Source organism: Euprymna scolopes, chromosome 40 (assembly GCF_053919585.1).
Source record: "Euprymna scolopes isolate OS-2025 chromosome 40, ASM5391958v1, whole genome shotgun sequence".
Classification (NCBI taxonomy): domain Eukaryota; kingdom Metazoa; phylum Mollusca; class Cephalopoda; order Sepiida; family Sepiolidae; genus Euprymna; species Euprymna scolopes.
Genome location: NC_136521.1, coordinates 32070598 through 32098153, shown reverse-complemented (window position 1 = coordinate 32098153; position 27556 = coordinate 32070598). Strand labels below are relative to the sequence as shown.

General features: G+C 31.5%; 1 protein-coding gene across 2 annotated transcripts in view; it reads left to right on the top strand.

The window, feature by feature from the left end:
* The window catches only part of LOC145265474 (condensin-2 complex subunit H2-like), an 82272-nt gene that overhangs the window by 31634 nt on the left and 23082 nt on the right, over nt 1-27556 (top strand). For both annotated transcript variants that reach the window (XM_080121342.1, XM_080121341.1), the window contains exons 6-14: nt 5403-5459; nt 6682-6758; nt 13289-13422; nt 16253-16425; nt 19080-19157; nt 22961-23030; nt 24846-24965; nt 25866-25990; nt 26684-26753. In XM_080121342.1, the coding sequence (XP_079977468.1) occupies nt 5403-5459; nt 6682-6758; nt 13289-13422; nt 16253-16425; nt 19080-19157; nt 22961-23030; nt 24846-24965; nt 25866-25990; nt 26684-26753 (904 nt within the window). The remainder of the gene's footprint in view (nt 1-5402; nt 5460-6681; nt 6759-13288; nt 13423-16252; nt 16426-19079; nt 19158-22960; nt 23031-24845; nt 24966-25865; nt 25991-26683; nt 26754-27556) is intronic.

Sequence of the window (27556 nt, the reverse complement as noted above, 5' to 3'; positions counted from 1 at the left end):
TTTCTTTTTTACATTTTTCTTTTTTTGCCTTTTCTTTTTTCTTAATTCTCTTTATTGCTTTTCTTTTCTTTTTTCTTAATTCTCTTTATTGCTTTTCTTTTCTTTTTTCTTAATTCTCTTTATTGCTTTTCTTTTCTTTTTTCTTAATTCTCTTTATTGCTTTTCTTTTCTTTTTTCTTAATTCTCTTTATTGCTTTTCTTTTCTTTTTTCTTAATTCTCTTTATTGCTTTTCTTTTCTTTTTTCTTAATTCTCTTTATTGCTTTTTACTGTTTTCTTTTTCTTTTCTTTTTCTTTGTTTTTTCTTTACTTTTATTTTAAGAAAATGTAAGATTGAAATCTAAAACTGCTTAACCTCAATATCTTTTATATATAAAAGGCAGTTTTTCTGTGTGTTTGTTCCCTATGGAATCCAAAACAGCAGGACCAATTATTTATTTATTTATTTTTTTTTAAATTACACACAAATGTAGTTTATGTGTCTGGGAGTATTCTTAAAGAGATATTGTATTAGAATGCCTCAAATAAGTATCGAAAATCAAAAATCTAATTAAAAAAGGAACAGTATGATTTTGACCAAAGTTAACATCTTTATACAGCCTAACATCACAAATGCATTTGAGAAGTTTTATCACTGCACAAGCAGAAGGGTCCAGCATATAAAATCAACAGTAGGTTCTTTGATAAGACAGAGGCGTGTTCGAAATGAATATTTCTGTTTAGAGTGCAATTGAACCATGACGTTTTGCATTTTAAACTTTAATTGAAGCCATTATATAAAGACAATTTTATATAATCAAGAGTACAATCTCTACAGTGCAATGTAGACTACAATACAAGGAGACACGTGAAGCTTTTCTCCTGGTGCACTGCGGCAGGTCCCTGACTAAAGTAGACAATCGATTTGATTGAGAAATGGGCAATTTCACAGATTTTGATATCAATAAAAGTATTGGAAGTGTGGAAGATTTGTTGATCTTCATTCAGTCCTGGGAAACGTTGGGTCTCCCTGCTAGTTAGTTTTTATTTAATCAGAAGTTATAAAGTTCATCTGATGATGAACAGAAAGCAAAAAAAAAATTTTTCTATTAAATTTTACTTTATTCATGTACTAGACAACCCGTAACCGTGTCAGCATAACCGCAAACCTATCGAATTTTACTTGTGGAATGTGAACGATGGTTTTGCCATAATGTAATAATGTACCGACATATCATTCTATGCCAAAATTGCTAAACTCCTTTCACACTAATTAATTTAGGTGACTAAAATAGGAATTTCCCCCAGGGAAGAAAGTGTTTGTACACGTGAGGGAAAGAAAGTGATGAGAATTTTTTTTCAGTGCGAGGTTACCAATTCAGTTAATTTTTGGAGTTAAGTAAATGCAAGGTACAAATACATTTCGAGATAAATCGTAGTAATCTTTGTATAATTCAAAGATAATCAGTAAAGTCAACTCATAATTTAATGCAGTGAATATTACCAAAAAGAAAACCCCTTGTTTGCGCTAAAAATAGCATCAGTAATGAAATTCATTTTGTTATCATAACGATGTTTACAACTGCAATACAATATGGAAAATGGGAACATGAAACGAAACGAAAACATACGAAACGCAGTAAACCAGAACATCGGTTTTTAGAGATGCATATAGAAATGCATTCTCGATGTGAGTCGGTAAATATGTTAAATCACCCCTAAATTGATTTGTTACTAATTTGTGCTAAAAATAGCGTCAGTAGTGAAATTAATTTTGATATGAGTTATATCGTAATGATGTTTACAACCACAATGCAATCTGCAGAATGGGAACATGAAACGAAACGAAAACATACGAAACGCAGTAAACCGGAATGTTGGTTTTTAGAGATGCATATAGAAATACATTGTTTACATTTTTAAATGTATTAATTCTCGATGTGAGTCCGTAAATATGTTAAAGCACACCTAAATTGATTTGTTACTAATCGCTGTAAGTGCAAAATCAACATCGTACATTTTGTAATGCATTAACCGGAAAATTAATATGTAAATCAGTAATCGGAAAAAATTAAACAGAAAAAGAAAGCAGCGAACAAAAGGGAATGTAAGGGAAATGATGTCTTATATGTTAATGAGAAAAAGAAAAGGAGATAAATGTTTATTGTATCCTAGTGTAATAATGTTTCGAAATAAATTGTAAATAAGCAATGTATACATTATGCGTCATGCGTTTCCTGTAGTAGGAAACATTTCAGTTTTTGTATGTAACGACAAAACCCCTAACCGGTGTACGTTTGTATTAGTTCCTTGTGAACGACGAAGCGGTGGTGTAAATGGGGAGCAGGCTGAGGAGGAATTAAATGGAGAGAAAAGATTTTACCACTTCCATTGATTCTTACAGGTTTTGGCAATGAACTCTCACCAGAAAAAATATAGGAACATACGATTATCGAGCAAGTGTAGAGGTAATAGGCCTAACGCACACCTCAGATAATGTGCTGCAGTTTGTGCATATTACATTTGCATGAAATGTCTTTATTTTCAATCCTATTAAGGTCAAACTCAGAGGGGAAAAAATCATGTTATAAAATTAAAAAAAAAATTTTTTTTAATCCATTTACTTTTTCTGAAGATCGAATTATATATGAACTCCTTTTTTATATAAAAAAAATGATGTAAGTAAAAGTATTTCCACTGTTTAAATGTATTGGAATTTGAAAAAAATAATTGAAAAAAATAAAGATTCAGAGAACAATCAAAATGCAGATTTTGTAAAAAAAAAAAAAAAATAAATAAACCTCTTTATTTAAATTTTAATTTTTAACCCATATGGGTTTTTGTCAAGAAAATCTGGACCTTTTTTTTTTTTTTTTTTTTTTACATAGATTTTTGTTCTTATTTTTTTATCTGAGTCCAGTGACTTTGTGCCAGAGTGTTCACATGTGAGTAAATAGAAGTATTTCCACTAAAATATTGTTTGTATTTTCCTGATAAAGACGTCTTATCTTGAGTGTCATTTTCACTACAGCCTTCTTCGGGTGTGTCTTTTCGAACTCAGGAATGTTTCTGTCGAACTTGGAAATTTGGACAGAATAGGCACCCAGGCTAGTATTAGGCTAAGCAAAATTGGGGTGACAAAACACCCCATAGGACTAACACAGGGTTAAGTGCTTCTGATGAAATGATTGAAGATTACATTTTTTTAAAGCTTGGTAGACTGCAGGATTTTGTAGGTTAAAGACTTTCTTTTGTACCATGTTTAATAGGGAGAGACTAGTGGTTGGTGTACCAGCCCCAATGTGGCAACAATACTTTATGTATGGGCGAATGGTGTATTTTTTTTTTTTTTTTTTGGTTATTGGCAGGTATGAAGAGTTTTCTAGCCCAATAGAGGGAGCCCACCTTCTTTGCCACAGATTTGGTAGTATCTTTTATATATTTATTCCAGTTCATATTGCATGTGAATATTATGGTGAGGAGTTTAAACATCTAACTCTCATCCAAATGGTGCTATCAGTCATGGCAAATGAGTGATTGGGAAGGTTTTTTTTATAATTGTTGAACGAAAAAGAGATTTATACCAGTAGAATTGAATGTGACCACCACTTTTAGTCCCCATTCTACTACAGCCTGGAGGCCACTTTGAAAGGATTCAACTAATGCCTTTCATATATGTGAAAGATTGTCTATAGTTTTTCTCTTGAAATTAATTCCTACAAGTCATGTTCATGCTCGATGAAATGTTTGCTTATTTTCAAAACCATGAAAGCAGAAAAAGAGTCTGATTCAGAAATCTTCTTAATAATCAATGTTCTATTCCTTCTCCTACACCACCGTTTTAATTCCCTTTTCATCTTCTTTGTGACTGACAGCAACCTCACGTGCACAAGATGTCACTTCCCTTTTTATACTGTCGCCTTGAACCACAATAGCGCCTAACTTTTCATTTATCTTATTTTTTGTGTCAGACGGGTTTCAGGTTTTCTAGAAGACACATGTCAACTGTTGGTGTTGATTTCTGTGGGTCTCCACATCGTTATTACAATATGGGCATTCGATTTTCCCATGTTTTTAGAATAGTGTGGTGTCGTCAGCAAATATATGCATTGGCCGAAATTAGAATAGTAGTCTGAATAATATAAATGATCAATTTTCATCAAACATTATGAAACATTAAAAGTATATTGAGACTTGCCAAAAACGTTTTTAGAAGCATGTTTAAGAAATTTAAGATTTTGAATAAACAGATAAAATGTCTTAGAAATTTTGATAATTCTCTTTGAACTACCATGGCTACATATCTTTAAAAAAAAAAAAAAAAAAAAAAAAAGATTAATTTAAAAGGGATTTTATACACACTGCAGTGTGTAACAACATTCACAAAGAGCCTTGATAATATGAGTCAAGGACATTTTTTTTTTTTTACGTTAAAAAAAACAAACTCTTGCTCTGATGAATATTTACTATCCAAAATTAATAATAAAAAATATAAAGTAAAAAAAAATCTAATTTTGTTTTACTTTATATTTGCATCTTAACGTGGTTTCAAAAACCTTTTGTCTGTTTATTCAAAATAAATAAAAAAAAGTATCAGTCTTTGTATTTTTTTTTTTTTTTTTTTTTTTTTTTTTTTGGACTGTTCGAACTATTGTTCTCATCTTAGTTGTTTTTCTCACAATGTTTTGACTGATGTAATCTCCGACCGTCTTCAGGTACATTCACGCTAAATGTTATTGGTGAATAGTGAAAATAATAACATCCAGCAAGAATGCACGTAAAGACAGAGGTTACATTGACTGAAACATTGTGGAAAAAACAATCAAGATGAGAACAATAGGCCAAACAAACCAAATAATAAAAAAATATCAATCCTCATCTCAAAAAAAATACAAACATCATGAAAAAAGTATGTTGGCTTTTTTATTATTTTTAATTAAACCCTGGGTTTCATTTATTTAGTTTTTATTTGAGTAAAAACTAAAATGCAGAATCTCCATTCAAGACATGTAGCATTGTTACAATGGAAAGTCGAAAATCTGGTCATTTTTTCATATCTTATGAATCCCATAATTCTATTGTTGGCATTAGTTTCCCTGATATCATTCTAGTTAGAATTCTTTTTAGGCAGTCATCAGGTACTTATGAGCGGGACCATGTGAAGGTTGCCAATATCCTAAGTGAAGGTTTATTTGTGGAAGGAACAAGATTCCAACATGGCACACTTAGATCATCAGTCTGTGTTGTTAACTACTTGACCATCATCACCTCCCAAATCCGAAATAAAAATAATTACTAATTTTGATATTATTTTCAAGTGTCTAAGATTTGTAAAAAAAAAAAAAAATTTTTTTTTTTTTCTCTAAAAAACCTTTCTAATTTAATCTTTCCTTTTTTTTTTTTTTTTTTTTTTTTTTTTCTCAGCTTCTTCCATTGGATGATATTAAAGAATTGGAAATTGTCATGAAAGAAGATGAAAAGGTTTTTGGACGCTTTTTTTTTTTTTTTTTTTTTTTCCTATCATTATCTGTTTCTTATGGACAAAGTGATATCTATCTATACTATTAAAAGTGTTCCGTGAACAATAATGTTACAAATGTATTAAGTCAACTGAAAAAATTGATTGATAGATCAGGGAGCCTCTGTTTAAAAATTATGCAAATTACACATTCAAAGAACTGCCTTTGAATCATTCATCTGTATTTTATATATATATATATATATATATATATATATATATATATATATATGCAGGGTGTTTTTGTTTTAGAGGTGGCAAACTTTAAATTGACAACTCCATTTCCTTAATTGCAGATTTGGCAACTCGTTCTTGACCTTTTGGCTATGAACAAAGTGTAGTGTATGTTCTGATATTGCACTTCACTTTTTCTGACCTTGATCAGTGGAGGGGAAATCTTTCTAGATTGAGGCAATTTTAATTTTTGTTCTTCTTCAGAATGCTCTTTTTTGGGGAGCTGAATTTTCCCCCCACATTAAAAACCGACCTTGTCTCTCTGTCATCATGAGGGAGCAAGTAAATAGGAATTATTGTTTTGAGTTCAGCTTGGTTTGGCAATTCATCATGAAGAGACTGACATCCAAGCAGCGTTTTCAAATTGCAAATGATACAATCAATTTACTGAGAAAAATTTGATGAACAAATAATTTCATGAAATGTACCTGTCTACTAGCCACCTTATTCGTGTGATTCAACCTCATTAGTTTATTTTCTTTTGGAATATGTAAAGTACCATGTGTATGCTGATAAATCAAACACAATAGACCACTTGGAAGACAACATTTAATGCGTTATGTCTGAAATCAACCTAATTTAATGCATAGAGTTTGTAAAAATTGGACTTTTAGATTACATCATATATGTACAAGCCATGGGGGCAGGTGTCCAAAATTGCATTTAAATTATAAATGTCAAAAATTAATCATTGGAATAAAATACATAATTGTATAATAAATCTTTTTCTTTGATTTATTTTATTTTAAAGTTCATCACCTCTAAAAAAAAAAAGCACCCTTTATCTCCAACAGCTCAAATGCTTCCTTTTAAACATAATTCATTCACCTTATTTTATTTATTTTTTCAAATAGTTTAATATTTACCTAATAAACTATTGGAATATTTTCAAAGAAATAATTTAATTTTTTTTAAATTTATATTAATGAAACATTCTTATTTATTTCACAGTTAGTCGGAACAATACCTCGACGACCAATGTCAATGATTCCATTTGGCGAAGAAATGGGAGACGATCAACTTTTAAGGTGAGAAAAGATTCAGCTTTCTTTTGTCTCTTTTTTGTCATTTTTAAGTGTTATGGGTTGTTAGTTCATTTTTTAGTGAAATTTCATTTTTTTTCTTATTTTACTCTTAAATCATGGGTGTGAGTTTGCTGCTGTTTGTTCGAAATCCACTTTTTATTTAAAGAAAGTTGATTTTCGCCAAATTGCTGATCTATATTTCATGTGTTTTTATTATTAGTTTATGAATTAAAAATGGAAACATGAAAACCTAAAAACTAGCAGACCTAGTAAAGAATTTAATACAATATGTGGTACTTGTACCATTTAATCAAGACATTAAAAAATGAAAATATCAAAAAAAATTGTATGTAACTGTTATGGAATGAAGTTCTCTGAAAAAAATTTCACTTAATTTCATCAAGTTTTTTTTTATTTTTACAGTGAAAAGACAATTTATGATACCAAACAAAAGGTTCGATTTTTTGGAAGAAAAGATAGTATTAAAGATGGGGAGGGAGTGTCAGCGCTTTAAGCGTAGTTATCTCCCCGTGACATGTTAAAAAAATTCCAAGATGGCTATCTTCAACATGCTGTCATAAAAACGTGTTTTTCTGCTGTAAAAAAAAAACTAATCGATCAAATTAAATAAAAAAAATTTTTAATGTGTGTGTGTACATGATCTTTATTTTGGCAACATTTTTCATACAAGTGATCAAGGTCTTTATTTTGGCAACATTTTTCATACAAGTGATCAAGGTCTTTATTTTGGCAACATTTTTCATACAAGTGATCAAGGTCTTTATTTTGGCAACATTTTTCATACAAGTGATCAAGGTCTTTATTTTGGCTACATTTTTCATACAAGTGATCAAGGTCTTTATTTTGGCAACATTTTTCATACAAGTGATCAAGGTCTTTATTTTGGCAACATTTTTCATACAAGTGATCAAGGTCTTTATTTTGGCAACATTTTTCATACAAGTGATCATGGTCTTTATTTTGGCAACATTTTTCATACAAGTGATCAAGGTCTTTATTTTGGCAACATTTTTCATACAAGTGATCAAGGTCTTTATTTTGGCAACATTTTTCATACAAGTGATCAAGGTCTTTATTTTGGCAACATTTTTCATACAAGTGATCAAGGTCTTTATTTTGGCTACATTTTTCATACAAGTGATCAAGGTCTTTATTTTGGCAATATTTTTCATACAAGTGATCAAGGTCTTTATTTTGGCAATATTTTTCATACAAGTGATCAAGGTCTTTATTTTGGCAATATTTTTCATACAAGTGATCAAGGTCTTTATTTTGGCAATATTTTTCATACAAGTGATCAAGGTCTTTATTTTGGCTACATTTTTCATACAAGTGATCAAGGTCTTTATTTTGGCTACATTTTTCATACAAGTGATCAAGGTCTTTATTTTGGCAACATTTTTCATACAAGTGATCAAGGTCTTTATTTTGGCTACATTTTTCATACAAGTGATCAAGGTCTTTATTTTGGCAATATGTTTCATACAAGTGATCAAGGTCTTTATTTTGGAAACATTTTCCATACAAGTGATCAAGGTCTTTATTTTGGAAACATTTTTCATACAAGTGATCAAGAACAACAGGGCACAAATTTTTTGTTCAAGAACTTTTGATTTTTCACATAAGTATTGTAAATTAAAATTTTGGTTTATTTATAGTTCAAAATTTTGGTCCGTGTCCAGAATTCACCTTAAAATCTAAAAATGAAATAAAGAAAAATCTGTATGGTGTACATACTCATTATGAAACAAAAATATCATATTCCAAAAATTATGTAAATTGATCAAGTAGTTTTATTTTTAAATAAGAAAATCCAATTAAGTAAGCAAAGAACCAGCTGTCTTTTCCATCAATGGACCTGAGGTCATCTCGTCAGCATCAGTCATGGCCAAACTATTTGTCAAGAACTTTACAGCTAATTATCAACTCCCCATATTTCCACCTATAACAGAACACACTATGCAACATACAAATATCTGTGCGTGAGATCGCAGTAAAGCAACTGGCCCAGACAGCATTACAATTATAGTGTTGAAAAAGCTTCAACCAAAACTTTTACCCCATACTTACAAAACTGTTTAAGCGTTGCCTTAAGGAGAAGTGCTTTCCAACACCCTGGAGAACCTCATCCATATGCCCTGTATTTAAGAACTCAGGTGATAAGTCATCTCCCTCTCAGTACAGACTAATAAGTCTCCTGTGTGTCATGAGTAAGCTGCTGGAATTCATATTAAATAGAGAAGTAGTCACACACCTCAGCAAAAATAACCTTCTTAGAGACATGCCATATGGTTTCCGTTCTGCTAGATCTACAGCAGATGTGCTAACGGTTATATCTCATAGGATTAGTGAATCTCTCGACAAAGGCTTCCTTTCTAGGGCAATTGCTCTTGACATATCAAAGGCCTTCAATAAGGTATGGCATAAGGGCCTACTTCACAAGATTTCCAGCTACAGTATAACTGGAAATGTCTTCTCAATTATTAAATCATTTCTCTCTGATAGGCTCATAAGAATAGTAGTTGATGGGCAGAATTCAGAGGCCCAGAGTATTAATGTTGGAGTCCCTTAGGGGTCCATCCTGGGTCCAACTCTCTTCCTGATCTACTGATGTAGATCTCCCAAAACATACTTAAATCATTCGTTGACATCTATGCTGATGACACGACCATCTATGGCAACACATCAAAGGCCGTAAACGACAAAGTTCTCTTTGATTCTCTTTCCTCTGATCTTGAGCGTGTGGTACAGTGGGGGAGGAGGTGGCTGGTTACTTTTAATGCATCTAAAACCAAGCTTCTATCTTTACATCATCAACACTCTGATCCCCATCTGGCATCAATTGAAATGGATGGCTCTCGTCTTGGGGAGGCTCCATGTGTTGACAAGTTTCTGGGTTTGTCCTTTACTCCTGATCTGAAATGGAACACGTGCATCAAGTCTGTTGCCCAGGTTGCTGGGAAAATGGTGGGATCCTTCTACCGCTCCAGAAGATATCTCACTACTAATGCAATTCTCTATCTTTATAAAAGCCAAGTACGTCTAAGGATGGAGTACTGCTGCCACAAACAGCCTATCCTCCATTGATAAAGTACAAAATAGACTTCGTGCTTTAGTGGGTGATGCCCTTTTCTCTTCCCTGCAACCTTTCTCCCACATAAGAGACCTTGCAAGTCTGTCTTTGTTTTATCGTTATTTCCATGGCAAGTGCTCATCCAAGCTCCAATCTCTGGCCCCTCTCACCAATCTTTCACAAAAAAACGCCCATCTGGCTGAAACCACTGTCAGTCCACACTCTTTATCTGTGCCTAAATCAAAGCGTAGATTCCATGAGTAAAGCTTCTTTCTTAGAAGTGCACGCCTGTCGAACTCTTCCGTTTGCATGTTTCCCACCTGACTGCAACTTGGATGTCTTCAAGTCCAACATAAACAAATTCCTGATGAATCGCCCCCTTAAGTAAGACACTTTATCAAATCTCCAATACTAACGATTACTACGATACTATTCCATTGATGATTACTGTACACGCAATAATCCTTATCCCCTTGTGGCTTCTGTGCCTTGATAAGTGGTGACCTCCATGTAAAAAGAAAAAAAAAAAAAAAAACTTTTTTTTTTTCTTTTTTTAACAAAGGTAATAACTCTATAATAACTCATTCTTTCATAAAGAGTATGAGAGATTTATATAGTTTAAAGTAGCTGAGCCGCAGCTTGGTTCCCACCAGTATTGGCAAATAACAAACAGTCCTGAATAAAGGAATAACCTCTATCCCAACCATCATCAATGAACCTGAGATAATTTTGTCAGCATCTGACAAAGCACAATTCTTTGCCAAGAACTTTGTAGCAAATTCTACACTTTGCAACCAAGGCCACCTGTATTTCCTCCTGACTGAAAACACACTATACAACATACAAATATCTATGTGTGATGTTGCGAAGTGGCCCTGACGACATTCTAGTCATAGTGCTCAAAAAGATTCAACCGGAACTAGCTCCCATACTTACAACACTGTTTAAATGTTGCCTTAAGGAGAAATGTTTCTCAACAGCCTGGAAAACTTCATCATATTTAAAAATATGCCTCCTATTTAAAAATTCCAAAGATCGGTCATCTGCCTCTCAGTACAGACCAATCAATCTCCTGTGTGTCATGAGTTAGTTACTAGAATAGAGAAGTGGTCAACCACTTCGGCAAAAATAACCCACTCTATGACATGTAATATGGCTTCCGTTCTGCTAGATCTACAGCTGATGTGCTAACTAATATCACAGAAGATTTGTGAATCTCTCGGGGGGACAGGGGGGGGGGGTTCATTTCTAGAGCAATAGCTCTTGGCATATCAAAGATAGGGTATGGCATAAAGGTTTACTTCATAAGATTGCCGGCTACGGAATAGCTGGAAATGTTTTCAATCATTAAATCTTTTCTCTCTGATAGGCTTATAAGAGAAGTCGTCGATGGGCAGAAATTAGAAGCTCATATTATCAATGCTAACATCCTTCAGAGTTCCATCTTGGGCCCAACTCTCTTCCTGGTCTTCATCAATAATCTCCTAAATTAGATTCTTAGATCATTCATGGTTCTGGATATGACCTTAAATTATATCCAATGGTGAGGCCCCACCTTGCGAGCTTTGGGGAGTGTGGAGTCACCCTTTAATTGCCATTGCTCCCAGGTCCACTCTGACCCAGAGTGGTAGTACCTGTTAGGGTCCCAACTATGGGTTGAATAGAAACCGACTTGAAAAACAATAAATATAATCTATTGAAAAATTTTTCTTCAAAATAACTGGATTTGGCATTAAATAACCTGAAAAGGGTTGATATGCTGTAAAATAAAAACAAGCAAACCATTAGATCATTCATAGACATTTATGCAGATGACACTATGGCAACACTTCAAAGGCCAGCAATGACCAAGATCTTTCTGATTCTCTCTTCTGATCTTGAATACGTGGTGCAATGGAGAAAAAGGTGATGGTTAATTTTAATGCAGCTAAAACCAAGCTTCTCTCCTTTCATCATAATCGCTCTACTCCCCATCTCACTACAAGTGATATGAATAGCTTGGGGAAGCTCCATGTCTTGACAAGCTTCTTGGACTGACCTGACCGGATCTGAAATGGAACACGTACATGAAATCTGTTGTCAAGATCGCTAGAAAAATGCTTGCATCATTCTACCGTTCCAGTAGGTATCTCACTGCTGATGCAATCCTCTTTCTGTATAAGAGCCAAGTACATCCTAAAATGAAGTCTTGTTGCTACATCTGGGCAGTAGCTCAGCGTGACCTATCCTGCCTTGATAGAGTTCCAAACCAGCTTTTAAACCTAGTATGTGATGCCCTCTTCTCTTCCTTACAACCTCTTTCCCACAGAAGAGATGTTGCAAACTTGTATCTGCTCTATCGTTATTTTCATAGCAACTGCTTGTCTGAGCTCCAATCTATGGCCTCCTCTTGCCAAACTTTCACAAAAACACTCGACTAGCTATAAATGATTCCCCCATTCTCTCTGTGCCTAAATCTAAACACGTGTTCCATGAACAAAGTTTCTTTCCTAAAACTACCCACCTGTGGAACACTGTTCCACTGGTCTGCTTCCCAGAAGCTTTCAAGTCAAATCTAAACAAGTTCTCATTGATCCATCCCCATAAATAATCAAATTCTACCTAATTTACACCATTAATGATTAGTACACTATCACTTTACATTCATTAACCTTTATCCTCGAGTGGCCTTCAGGCCTTGATAAATGGTGCCTCCCTTGTAAAGAAAAAAGATTTATGTTGTAATGCGTACAAATTTCTATTAATTGCCTAAAATTGATTTTCTTTATAAAAACAAAACTACTTGATCAGTTTACGTGATTTTGGGAATATGATATTTTCATTTTGTCACAGGTGCGTAAATCATAGATTTTTTTATAAGGAAAATTCTGGAGAAAAACCCAAACTTTTAATGTGGCCACGTAATAGATCATGGCATGGCATAAACAATTATACGGATTTATTTTGGTAGCTCAGTTATCCACCGAATTATGGCGAATTCAAAATTGGTTGGAAATTGGAAAATATTGCTGTCTTGTGGGCTTAAGCTTATGGTGAATGAAAATTAATCATAATGGAAATAGATTTAACACAAATTCCATTACCTCTCGAAAAAATGTACAAAAATGATTCATTTCAACAGCTAACACATTGAAGATTCATAATATAGTAAAAACCAAGCTTTTCCTTCTCTCTGTCTCTTTCTCCTTTCCTCCTCTCTCAATAAAATAATTTTTAACTAATTCTTAATTCTATTCTTGATAGTGTTTGGTTTGTAATTTTATACAGATTTCAAAGTCCAACAAAACACACCTGGAGAAAGTCAAATCTTACATTAGCCAATATTGTGAAAATAACATCCAAGATGAAAATAGTCGTTTGATTAATACAAATTATTAATCCAATTTAAAAAAAAAAAAATCTGAAACACTGTATAAAATGTTTGTTTTGTTTATTCCAGCAAAAATGGTGAAGTCCTTGGTCGTCGAAAAGATTTCCGCCTGAACACAAGCAAAGTTAATCGAGACAGTTCTCTTCTCCTTGAAGTTTCCGCCCAATTGCTATCTGGACTGTTGCCTAAGGATCAGGAGAGTCGTAAGTAAATAATTTTATATTCTGCAATTTAAAGCTCCTTTGTGTTTTGTTTAAGAGTAAAGTGGAGTATCTGTTTTGATTACATGGCAGGTGAAGTGCATTTTTGCCTTGATGGGCAATCACTTAGAGATTGAGTCTTGACCACCATCACCTCAATAGATTGTTGCCAAAAAGAGCAGCCGTCCTATAAATTTGTTTAGGAAATAACTTGGAAAGAAACTGACAAGTGTAAAAGCAAATTTCAAAAAGTCATCCAACACATGCCAGCATGTAAAACAGACATTAAACTGCATCAGATTATTTATGTCCTCTGTCCGTGAAGAAGAAATTCATCTAGACTGAGACTATTTTTGGTCCCCCCATTTATGTTTTCAGTGGCGTTCGTGCATCCGTTATTTCAGACGATTGCCGGATGACTGTCCATAAGTTTTTGCTGTATTTCATTAAATAAATGTGCACAGTAAAACATTTTTTTTTTTTTTTTTTTTTTTTTTTTTTGAAAATTTCTGTTACATCCCCAGGGGCTCAAGAGGTCAAAAATGCCCAATAATTTAAATCCAGTATGGGTGACCCTGGCAAAATTCTGGTTCGTGTCCCCGGGGACTTTTAGTGCTAAAAACACCCCTTTTGTTGCTCTTTTTCCATATTTCTCAACAAAAACTTGATATGCCTGACTATATAGTGGTTTTTCATGCTTGTCAACTCAAATATACATATGTTATGGCCTGAAACTGCACCGTTATCCATTTACACTGGGATTCAGCATCCCCAGAGACTCAAAAGGTCAAAAATATCTCAAAATGGCCAAAAATGACACTTTTTGCCCCATAGTGTTTGATCCATCCATTAGATTTTCCTGAAACTTGGCCAAAATGTGGAGGCCATTGTTCTTAATATAAATTCTGTATGAGTGACCCTGGCAAAATTCTGGTTTGCATCCCTCTGGGACTTTTTAGGGCTAAAAAAACATGCCTTTTTGGAGCTGTTTTTTCATATTACTCAAAAACTGGTCACAAATGCCTCAAAATTTAAAAAAATGACACTTTTTACCCCATAACTTTTGCCTCATCCATTAGATTTTTCTGAAACTTGGCGAAAATGTGAAGGCAACGTTGGCCCTTCACACTTCTCACATTCATCATTTCTTCATTATTTTTTGTGGCGTCATCTCACATGCAGCACCGGAGGGGGACCACGCATGTGCGGTTTGTTATTTTCATCCCTATCCAGAGTGCCTCTTTTAAACCAACCTTATGTTTAACTCGACCTTTATGGGGAGACAAGTAAATAAGGACTATATATACTCTAATAATTTTATTTTTAACTAAATATTTTTTGGGGGGTTTTTTTGTTTGTTTTTACTTTGTAAAAAATCCTATAAAAAATGTAAACCTGACTATTTAAAACTACTTCTTGGCATTTGGTTAAGAATAAAGTGTAGTAAAAGTTAATCTCAAAGGAAGATAAAATCTGAACAATATAGGGATACATATTCATGGAGAATTTGTTGGCTTAGTCACATTAAAAGTTGAAAATAACTGGATTAGTAAATGTAGAAATGTTGGGATGGCAGATGCACTTGTTAGAGGAAGGCGAAAGAAAACATGGAAAGGAAGTGATGTGGATTGATTTGTGGGAGGAATAAAGACTTGGTTTTACGGATTTGTTCCTAGTCTAGGGGTAACGGAACACCGCAAACATATCAATGAAAAATAAGAGTAAAAAAAAGAAAAGCAAAATCAAAAATAGTAAATTAAACGAAATGTCTAATAAGCGATTATCATCGATAGTGTAAGGGAGATAACTGTTTTCTAGTTATTTCCCTTTTAATAAAAGTCAATGTTTTTATAATGTTTGTTTTTATCTTTAGACATAAATGTTTTTGGTCAAATATAATTCAGAAAAATCTATATTTACCAGTTTTTGATGAAAGTGATTTTTCTCTGTATCTTGTTTGGTTCATCTGTTATTTTAACGACTCGAATTTTCTTTCGGTCGGAGTTATAATAGGTGGTCGCCTCTCATTGCGTCCCAACGTCGTGTTATAACCGAGTTAAAAAATAACGATTGTTCGCTATTTATAGTTATTGCTAGAGAAGGTTCTGGAACAAACAGTTTAGAATGTGTTTTTGTTCCATATTTTGAAAATCTCCAGAGATGCTAATTTGAACGTTTTATATTCAAATTCTTAAGTAATACTTCTTACATTATTTTATATATAATTTTTTATTGTTTTTTTCCTTTTAATTAAGTAATTATTTTTATTAATATTATCATTTATATAATATTTTACGTGTTTTTATTTTGTTATAATTTATAATAATATTAATTATTTTTATTATATTTTATTTTTATTTGGATAATATTCTTTTGTGTAATAAATCATTTCTTCATATAGTAAGAGGAAAATATATCATCCCATGACACTTGGTCAGAGTTAAGTTAATTTTGAAAACAATTTCTAAAAGCTGTTCATGCCATCATATTAATGGAGATATTGTATAAAGTATTGTCATATTTGGACTTGTGAATCTCTGTTCCATTTGAGGGTTCTTAATATACTTCAGAAATCTTATACTTTTTCATTGCTTGACAATCGTAATGCTTTGTTGGTTAGTAATAGAAACTTCCTGAACTTACTTCGTCCACTGCTAATTCTTGCAATCACACTAGCACCTGCTCTTCTTTGTGATCTAATAATATAATTTCTGAGCTGCCTCAATAGTTTTGCCATCTAAATATACTATCTTCACATTTGAGTTCTCATCCTAACTTCATTTAAATAGAAATAATTTCTGGTTCCATTTTTTTTTTTTAATGTTTTTCATAGAGAAAACAACTTTAACAAACAATGACGGTACACCCATTGAGATACAAGTGAATGATGATTTAATGGATGCTGATTGCCAAAATTTTGATGACGATGATGATAAAGGTGCTGATGATCATTTTGAAGACGACTGCAAAGATTCTTCGGTGCTTCCAGTAGAAGAAGAAAAAGTGGTAAGATTTTTTTTTTTTTTTCATTATTTCTAATTAGAAAACTCATCTCGGTTATTTGGACTACTGTCCTTATTTCGTCTGTTATTCTCACGTTTCGGCTAACCTCAACCCACGTCATGTACATCTTGTCAAACTCTGGAATCTGTGCAAAGTTCTGAATGGAACCCTTTATTTAATCCATGTTCTCATTCTTTTCATTCCCTCAGCTGTGACCAGATAAAAGTAATTCTTAATTATGTTTAATATTGCCTATGTTGAGGAGTGAACCTTCAACCTCCTGAAGATTGTCATTTAGAACCAATTATTACTTAGCACGTTTATCTACTGATAGTTTTACATATCTGGTCATTCAATAACATTCAATGCTGCCAAGACTAAACTTCTTTCCTTTTAATAATTACAAGAAACCTTCTCAATCACTGATTGTGATGGCTAATGGTACACTAGCTGAAAGTACTTCATTCAAACTGTTCAGTTTAACATTCACAGGCAACATGAACTGGAACAAATAAATCAAGAGCATTGGCAAAGCTATAGCGAAAAATGTTACTCATACCTGAGAATATCTTACACCTCTACAAAGTCATTATTCTCCCATGCATGGAGTATTGTTGGTGCATCTGAGACGGAGTTAAAAGAGTTGTCAACCTAATAGGCCCCACACTAGCAACCAAGCTCCAATCTCTGTCCCATCACTGAAATGCAGCATCTTTGTGCCTGTTTTACAAGTCTCAAAGCATTTGTACCCCCTCAATGTAAATACCGCCAACTAACTCGACAATCAGCAAAATCCCACCCCTATATGGTAGAGTTCCCTAGATGCTGGATAGCCTATTTAAATAGTTTATTCCCTCGAACTGCTAGACTTTGAAATTCCTCCCAGGTTCCTGTTTCCCTGACTGTACTGATATGCAGGAGTTCAAGTGTAATATGAACAGACATCTCCCTGCTTAACTCACTACATAATATCCCTGTAAAATTTTGTCCCAATTAGTATCTCCTTACGTCAAAGTAGTACTGTGTTTTGTTCGTTGTGAAATAGCAATAAAAAAATCAGTTTATAAACATTGTTTAATTTTAGGATTAACAATCTATATATATAAAAGCAAAAATGTATGTGTGTATGTATGTACGCTTTTCCTCGATGTCCACAAAAGGCTTCTTTCAAAGAAGCGCTTGCTCAGTTCACAACTTCTTAAAACTTTTTATATCATCTATAAATTGTAATATCTCAGAGTTATCCACGGAGCTCGCTTGTCTATTTAATTTTATTGACTTTCAAACGTTAATTATTCAACATTTCCCGCATCAGCATGCGTTACATTCGGTTTTCGGTATAAAAAAAAGCGAAACTCGACTCTAATCGCAGGCCGAAAGCCAGTTGTCTCAAGAGAGCTAAGTAACGTTTGTTCAATGTCGACTTCGTCATATCAGACTGTAGCTTTCATTTCGCTCCTCCTAATAAACAGGGAGCAGGTTTTTAAAAACAAACAAACCGATTTATTCACCTTATTCAAAACTGTCCCGCACAAAATCGTAACTGCTGAATACCTATCGCCGTCAATCAAAAACGCGCACCTGTTTTTTTTGTTTTTTTTTTTAACACTTTACTATTATCCAACTGCGCGTCGTGAAGGCTTCATTTTTTTTTTGTTTTTTTTTTTCACGGGTACCTGTTTTGTTTTTTTGTTTTTTCACATACCCCGAAAAACACCCGGGCAACGCCGAGTACCGCTCGCTAGTATTTTATAAATAAGCATTTTTTAATTTTTGTTACAATTTTGTTCGCTTTTGAGTTTTTAATCGAAAATTATCTCTGTTAGTCAAATTTAAAATATGGCAGCTTGAGAACTTTCCAACATTTTTAAGGGAGTGGGGGTAGGGGCTGAATTTTATTTCTCTTTCTTCCTCTCTCTTTTTTTTTTCTCTTTTCCTCTCTTCATTTTATCTTGTCATGAAAACTAAGATGGTGTAACTTTGCTATAGTGTATTATCCAACCCAACTGTGTATTTTCAAACGAAGGCATTTCAGGGAAAAACATTATTACGTACTTAGGTGTCACGTTAAAATTAGTATAAATTCCAAAATTTGCGAAACATTGGATTTTCGGAAAAAAAGTATGTGGTATCGAGATTAAGTAAGATGGCCGACTTGAAAACAGTTATCTCCCCTTGATTTCAAGCATCTAAAGGATTAATTTACAATAAAATTGCAACTTTGAAAGATTCTGTTTAATTATAAAATTATTTTTCTACTAGACCATTTTTCGTAATTTTTGGAATTTATACTAATCTCAGCATGACATGTAAGTACGTAATAATGTTTTTCTTTGAAATACATTTTTTTGAAGATAGACTAAAATTGCACTGCTAAGAACAATTCAAGATGGAGGGGTAGGAGAGTTAGACGACTTTCATTTCATCAAAGAATGACTTCCTGTCTTCTTCCCTTATATGCACAATGTTTTTCTCTTCTTTGTTGATTACAGCTGTTGAAGAAAAGTTATTTGTTCTATTGTCTTTTCCATACACACAGAGGGAGGGAAAAGTGGAATTGATCTCGATTTCAGTATTTTTTGCCACATCCCCAATCTCTATATTTTTGAACTCTGAGACAAGTGCCATTAATGTCTGTTTTTATTTGTTTCTTGCAGGATGAAGGTGTTAAACGATCGGAACGGATTCGGGGAATGATGTTGCAGGACAAAGATAAATTTTCTTCGGTGCCAACGGTTAGTCATTTTTTAAGAATTTAGGCGTCACATATGTATTTATTAAAACTGGAGAATTAAAATATTTGATCTAATTTAAGATTAGCAACGTGTGGGTAAATGTTGCTAAGAAGGACAGATATTATACACATCACAGCTACACACACACATATACACATCACAGCTACACACACATATACACATCACAGCTACACACACATATACACATCACAGCTAAACACACATATACACATCACAGCTACACACATACATTATGGACAAATACATTTCATTTATTAACACTTTGTCTTGAATAAATTATAAAGGTACATATGACTAGTATACATAGTTTTTGCTAGTCTCAGTCTTTTCTATAAATATTATTATGACACGTATTCCTCTGAATTATCTGATCTATTCCCTGCTTCCTTTGTTCCAGCTCGTTTGACTCATTCGTCTAGTGGTCTCCGTCAATTTGTTTTGTTACTTCATTGTAATACAGCTTCCTATTTCAACATTTTTTCCAAGAACTGCAAGCTTGTGGAACTCTTTTCCTGTTGGCTGTTTTCCTCCTACCTATAACCTTAGTGCTTTTTCAGACTAAGACCAATAGACCTCCTCTGTCTTTATGATAATCATCTTTCATTCCTGTTAGCTCCTTACATCAAGTGGATTCATGCCTTGTCTGGGGTGATTTCCATTTAAAAAAATGCATTGTTTCTATATGATGAATGACAAGTTATTAATCTTTTGCTCTATAATAAAGACCAATGTGTATTAATTTGTATAGAAATAAATATAAATCTATAATAAAGACCGATGTGTATTCCTTTGTATAGAAATAAATATAAATCTATAATAAAGACCAATGTGTATTCATTTGTATAGAAATAAATATAAATCTATAATAAAGACCAATGTGTATTCATTTGTATAGAAATAAATATAAATCTATAATAAAGACCAATGTGTATTCATTTGTATAGAAATAAATATAAATCTATAATAAAGACCAATGTGTATTCATTTGTATAGAAATAAATATAAATCTATAATAAAGACCAATGTGTATTCCTTTGTATAGAAATAAATATAAATCTATAATAAAGACCCATGTGTATTCATTTGTATAGAAATAAATATAAATCTATAATAAAGACCAATGTGTATTCATTTGTATAGAAATAAATATAAATCTATAATAAAGACCAATGTGTATTCATTTGTATAGAAATAAATATAAATCTATAATAAAGACCAATGTGTATTCCTTTGTATAGAAATAAATATAAATCTATAATAAAGACCAATGTGTATTCCTTTGTATAGAAATAAATATAAATCTATAATAAAGACCAATGTGTATTCCTTTGTATAGAAATAAATATAAATCTATAATAAAGACCCATGTGTATTCATTTGTATAGAAATAAATATAAATCTATAATAAAGACCAATGTGTATTCCTTTGTATAGAAATAAATATAAATCTATAATAAAGACCAATGTGTATTCCTTTTTATAGAAATAAATATAAATCTATAATAAAGACCAATGTGTATTCATTTGTATAGAAATAAATATAAATCTATAATAAAGACCAATGTGTATTCCTTTGTATAGAAATAAATATAAATCTATAATAAAGACCAATGTATATTCATTTGTATAGAAATAAATATAAATCTATAATAAAGACCAATGTGTATTCATTTGTATAGAAATAAATATAAATCTATAATAAAGACCAATGTGTATTCCTTTGTATAGAAATAAATATAAATCTATAATAAAGACCCATGTGTATTCATTTGTATAGAAATAAATATAAATCTATAATAAAGACCAATGTGTATTCCTTTGTATAGAAATAAATATAAATCTATAATAAAGACCAATGTGTATTCCTTTGTATAGAAATAAATATAAATCTATAATAAAGACCAATGTGTATTCATTTGTATAGAAATAAATATAAATCAATTCCATCACGCAAAAGTTAGACAGCAATAAAAGAAAATTCCCCCCCCCTATTTTTTACCCTGAACAAAACCATTTCATTTGGTGAGGGGAAGCAAGAAAGCAAATAGCAAGTCAAAACAAGATCAGAGAAACTGCCACAAAGTCAACTAAACTAACAACTCACTAACTAGCACAAAATCTGAAAAAGAAAATGATTAATCAGTCAACACGGAAATTATCAGAAGTATATTCTTGCTGAAGAGGTTTTTAAAATGTCAAAGCTTTAAGGAGTGTAAAGTCACCTCCTTAGTTACCAGTACTTCCAGGTTTTCTCTAGTCTGGAGTTGTAGTACTTGTTATGATTCTGTCTATGGATTAAATAGAATCTGACCTAAAAATAACATGAAACTGGTTAGAAATATAACTTCCAGGTGCTTGTCTAGAACTTGCCTGTGAAAACAAATGAAAATAAACAAAAATCCATATGATTTACATTTTTGTGACAGAAAGAAAATATCATATACCAAAAATCATATAAACTGATCAAGAAGTTTTATTTTTAAATAAGAAAATAAAATTTTATGATCTTGCAACACCATTTTGAAAAATGCTTGAAGAAACGAGCAATAACTAAATCAAGATTTTAAAAGGCCATTAACATGGGGGGGGGGCATTGGTTTTCTTTATGAAAATAAAACTATTTGATCAATTTACATAATTTTTGGCTTATGATATTTTATTTGTCATGAGTATGTACACCATAGAGATTTTTCTTTATTTCTGTTTTGTCATGAATGGGAGATGAGTTATGAATTTTGAACCCTTTGTTCACAGAAAAGAAAATTTTGTTATGATTTACATTTTTGTGACAGAAAGAAAATATCATACACCAAAAATCACGTAAATTGATCAAGTAGTTTTATTTTTATAAAAGCAATCATTTTTAAGCAAATTGGAGTTTTTCCAATGTTCCTTCCTCTCCATGCTAAAAACAGCTTTCTAAAATCTCCCAAAAGTTTGGATTATTTTGAATTATCTCCCTTGTCCTGAAAAATAGTGGCAAGAGATTGTTGATCATTATTTAGCTATCAATTTTGATTTTTTTTTTTTTTTTTTTTTTTTTTTTTTTTTAACTGATAAATTTATATAATTTTTGATGTACAATATTTTTTTTTTTTTTCTGTCATGGATAAACCATAAAGATTTTTTTTTTTTTTTTTTTCATAAGAATTCTGGACAATTGAATGAAATAACAAAAGCAAACTCCATGACAAAATATTTTTAAATAAAAAAAAAAAATGTTAAAAACATTATTAAAATGACTAGATTGGCCTTTGCTCTAGATAGGTTTAAACGAATTATTAAAAAATAAAATTGACCATTCTTTTTTTTTTCAAATGAAAAAAATATTGAATTTCAAGTAAAACAAATGGTATCTACATAATTGTCAGGTCTTAAAGTAACATATCCAAAAATTACAAAAAACGATCTGGTAAAAATATAATTATTAATTAAAAAAGAAATTAGTGAAAGGAAGCGAAATTACTATATTACGCTTACTAAAAAAACGGATAAGTTGACAGGGGAGATAAATAAGTTCTTTTGCTGACATCATGTGACAAATGTAATTCAAAATGTCAGACAAAATATATTTTCCATATAAATTTTATCGAAAACAGTTTTTCATTAATAATTATTTTTCTATTTCATCATTTTCCGTAATTTATACTTCCATTTTATTTAGGCATTTAGTATTTCAAAATGGTTACCCATTAAATATGATCATGGTTAACATTGCTTAACTATGATGATCTGATTTTTACTTATATATATATTTTTTTTTCAATTTTTTTGTAATTAAGAAAATGAATCCATGGCATGAACAAGATCCGTTTGAACCAAAGAAAATGACTGATAAAGCTTTCAAGAAATGTGAGTATATTTTTTTTTATATCATTCACAATTTGTATTTATATGGAGTATTGGTGGTGGGGAGGGGGGTCCAATATTTTCCGATTCCAATACAATTACTAATTCTGATCTAAATTACTGATCCCGATTGTAAATAATCTCTATCTCTACTATTAAATAAAAGGAACAGTATCTGTGTTTGCGTGTGTAAGTTCATTCTCTATAGACTCCGAAACAGCTTGGCCAATTTTTATGAAATTTCACACAAATGTACTTTATGTATCTGGCAGTGTTCTGAGATAGATATTGTATTCGATAAGTATCGATAACCAATAGTCAAAAAAATCCAATGAAAGAAGGAACAGGCAATTTTCACCAAAATTTACCCCTTATACAGCCTAACATCACAAAGGCATTTGAGAAGTTTTATTACCTCACAAGCCGAATAGCCCGGCATATAAAATCAACAGTAGGTTCCTTGATATGACAGAAGCACATTTGAAATGAATGTTTCTGTTCAAAGTACATCTTGACTTTTACATTTTAAACTGAAATTCAACCCATTATCACTGCACAAGCAGTAAGGCCATGCATATAAAATCAACAGTAGATTCTTTGATATAACAGTACATTTGAAATGAATGTTTTTGTTTAGAGCTCAATTGAAGCATGATACTTGATTTTTGCTTTTTAAACTTTAATTCAAGTTGTTATAAAAATAATTTAATAAAATCAGCAGTAGAATCTCTACAGTGCAATGTAAACTACAACGTATTGTAGATTAAGTCACTGTAGGGAGGCATGTGAAGGCATGGTTGGTCACTGTCTAGAGCAGGCAATCAATCGATTTGATTGGAAAATGGGCGATTTCAATAACAAAAAAATATGTGAGTGAAACATTCATTGATCTCGTTCAATCCTGGGAAATGTTGGGTCTCCCTACTCATTATAAAGTTGCTGCATTTGGTTTTGGGGAAAGGCGATTACCATAAAAACCCATCTAATATGTGCATATATTTTTGCAGACATAAAAGTACACTTTTAGGCGTTACCTATAAATTTGAGCTTTTTTAGTAGTTTAAAATCAATAAATATTTATCATTTCATTATTAATGCCAGCAATGGAAAATTAAGTTAAAAAAACAATTAAAAGAATCATTTTGGAAAATCGACTAAAAGTTTTCGGATTCCCAATTCCGATTAATCATCCTAACATTAGTGTGAAGGGATATCAGTATGGAGAAGGGGGACAAAGTTGACAATTAAGATTTTGATTTCATAGCATCTCATTCATAAACGTTGATCTATTTGTCAGCAAAGAACTATTTTTGAATTCAGCACTTCTACACTATTGGGACAAAAAATTTTAGTCAATAAATGGAGCTTTCAGGTTATAAATAATGGTTTCCACTGATTTTTTTTTTTTTTTTTTGTAGCTTCCAAATTAATTATGCAGTTGAAATTACCTGAATTATTTAAAAAAAAAAAAACAAAAAACTTTCGTGTTAGCAGGTGAATAATTGCAGCCATCTTGTTTAAATCAAAATGGAAAATTACATCCTTTTTAAACTCTGTGTCTTTCGATCATTTTCTTCAAATTCTATTTTTTTTTCATTTTCTTTAATAAATAATTTTCTACCTTATTGATTTTTGTAATTTTTGGATATAATCTTAAAAATACGTAGATACTATTGTTTTTATGTGGAATTCAGTTTTACGATTTCCGAAGTTTCGTTCTAATAGTGTAAAAGCGCCTTGAATTCTTCATTAGATATGAAGGGGGGGGGTAAATTATTGTCCTCATTTTTCTGAAACTTTTATTTCTTACTATTTCAGGCAAAACTTTTAGAATTCCAAATTGTCTTAATGAAAACAAAAGTAAGAAACGGAAAAGAGTGCCAGAAGAGAAAAAAATGGACGACATGGTTTTGATCGGGGAATTCATTGCATCAACGCGTAAGTTTGAAACCAAGAACTATTTTTTTTTTTAAATCTTTTAAACCATTTTGTTTTTTGATTTGATGATTGGTGGAAGTTTAAGGTTCTTGACAATGAATGCCTATGCTATATCTTCCATTACTGGCGGATCGGCAGTGTCCCAATTGCTGTTCTCTGCCACGGATCTGGACAACAACCATCAAGGAAGACTTGGTTGAGGTCTCATGTCTATAGGTCGTCAGGTATTGACAATAGAATTGCAATTGGTTTGCCATCGTGTATGACTGTGATACTGTGGACATCCTTTCCTACAGAGAACTAGGAAGTGAGTCATAAAAAAAGGGGAAAAATTGTTTGAAGTTAAAAAAAACTATTAATCAATATAATAGGGGAAGTAATGCACGAAGGAATACAAACGCAATCGGAAATAGGATACGCAATCAGGAAATGCTCAAGAGGGTAATTCATTTCCACTTATCAGTCACTCTGAGACAAAGACGAAACTTTTAGAATTTCCAATCTTGAGTCAATAAATTTAAGATATGTATGTAATGTTTTCACCTGAAATGTGTTGATGTTAAAACAGCACTAATCTGTGCAAGCATCTCAATTATTTTTTTTAATAGAATTTTTAACAAAACTTTTAATACACTATACCATTTTTTTTATTTCAATAAATATTTATTTAGTAGTAAAAAAAAAAAAAATGTGTGAAACATCAAGGCAAGAAACACTGACGCACGAGAATCTTATTAATATAGAAATTCTCAGTGATTTTTAAAAATTACAACAAAATTGTAGCAATAGAAAATATTTTGTTTTGTGAATTATTAAAGAAATTAATGTGTACGAACTACTGCTAATAATAAAAAGTAACAACTTTAATGTTTTTTTTTGTTTTTGTTTTTTTTGCATCAGTGTTCTCATATAAACAGAAAATCCCAAAAGTGCTGCAGGAATCATGTTTACCAGAGTTTGAAAAATCATGTTGGTTAAAACTTTCTGAGCGGCAAGCAAAAAAGAAAATCGAAATTAATGCAATGGTCAGTTTGATTTTTGTATTGTTTTTTTTTTTTTATTGTTTTTGTTCTTTTTTTATTTTTGTATTTTTTGTTTTGTTTTTTTGTTTTTTTTCCCCACCTTTTTTTTTCATAAAAATTTTACTTTGTCTTCTTTTTGTCATTTTTTCTTTCTATTTTTCTTTTTAATTCCTTTTCTTTTTGTCATTTTTTCTATTTTTCTCTTTAATTCTTTTTCAATTTTCAGTTGATTATTTTCTTTTTTGCTGTTTTTAATTCTTTTTTCCCTCAATTTTCCTTTTCTTTTTTGTTTACCCCAATACTTATTTTATTTTTTTCTGCTTTGTTTTTCAATACTTTTACTGTCTTTTATCGTTTTTATTTTCCTTTTTACTTTGCCTTTTTCTTTTTTTTTTTTCTTTTCTGTTCAGTTTTTCCATTTTTTTTTATATTTCTTTTAATGCTTTTTCTGTCTTTTAGTTCTTCTTTTGAGTTTTATTTGGGTTTTTTTTTGGGGGGGGGGGGGGTTCTTGCTTTGTAAAATACTTTTTCTGCCCATTTTTGTTTTTTTCTTTTTCAGTCCATTATTAGTTTTTTATTTCAATTTTCTTTTTCATTTCTTTCTATCATTTCATTTCTTTATGTACTCTTAAAATTTGTATTTTCATTTGTAAAAATTATTTTTTTTTAAATTATTTATTTTCAATTTTCCAAAAGGAGACAATCCTGGAACAACAAATTCTTGAAAGTGAGAATCACCAAGAAGAAAACGTTGATATTGTTGCAGGTAAGTATTTGTAGCTTTACACATTAGGTTAGAAAATTATAAACATTTGCATCCCAATTTAGACATTGTTTAGTTGAATATATTTCAACTGGTTGTCATAAAGATATTTATATATCTATAAAAGTGAGAATGTGTTAGGACAACTCTCAACCTATATACTCAATGAATTTTAGATCTACAGACTTAAAATTTAGTATATACGGTATTCAGACATGTGGAAAACTTTTTAATCAATTTCTATTCGGAAAAAGAGCTGCTAAGGGGTCAAAATTGAAAAATTGGTATTTGGGGGGGTCATCAGATTTTTTATTGGTTTCATGATTGCACATGTGTGAATTATCGTTCACATGACAGCTTCCTTATGTTATAAGTAGGTTTGAAAACACTTAAAGATTGTGTCAAGCTGGTCTAGTGGCTATCATACTTGACTCGCTGTCTTCAGGTTTTGGTTTCGATCTCAGTTTGAATATTTTTTTTACTTTACTTACAAGTGAAGTGTTGTTAGAAAAAAAAACGGTACTTGTACAGTTTAATCAAGACATTAAAAAATGAAAATATCGAAAAAAAAAAAAAAAAAAAAAAAAAAAGTTTAAATTATGGAATGAAGTTCTTCGAAAAAAATTTCACTTAATTTCATCAAGTAGTTTTCTTTTTTACAGCAAAAAAACTATTTGTTATGATACCGAGCAAAAGGTTCGATTTTTAGGAAGAAAAGCTAGTATTAAAGATGGGGAGGGAGTGTCAACGCTTTAACTGGAGTTATCTCCCCGTGGTGTTTTCAATAAATTCCATAATGGCTGACT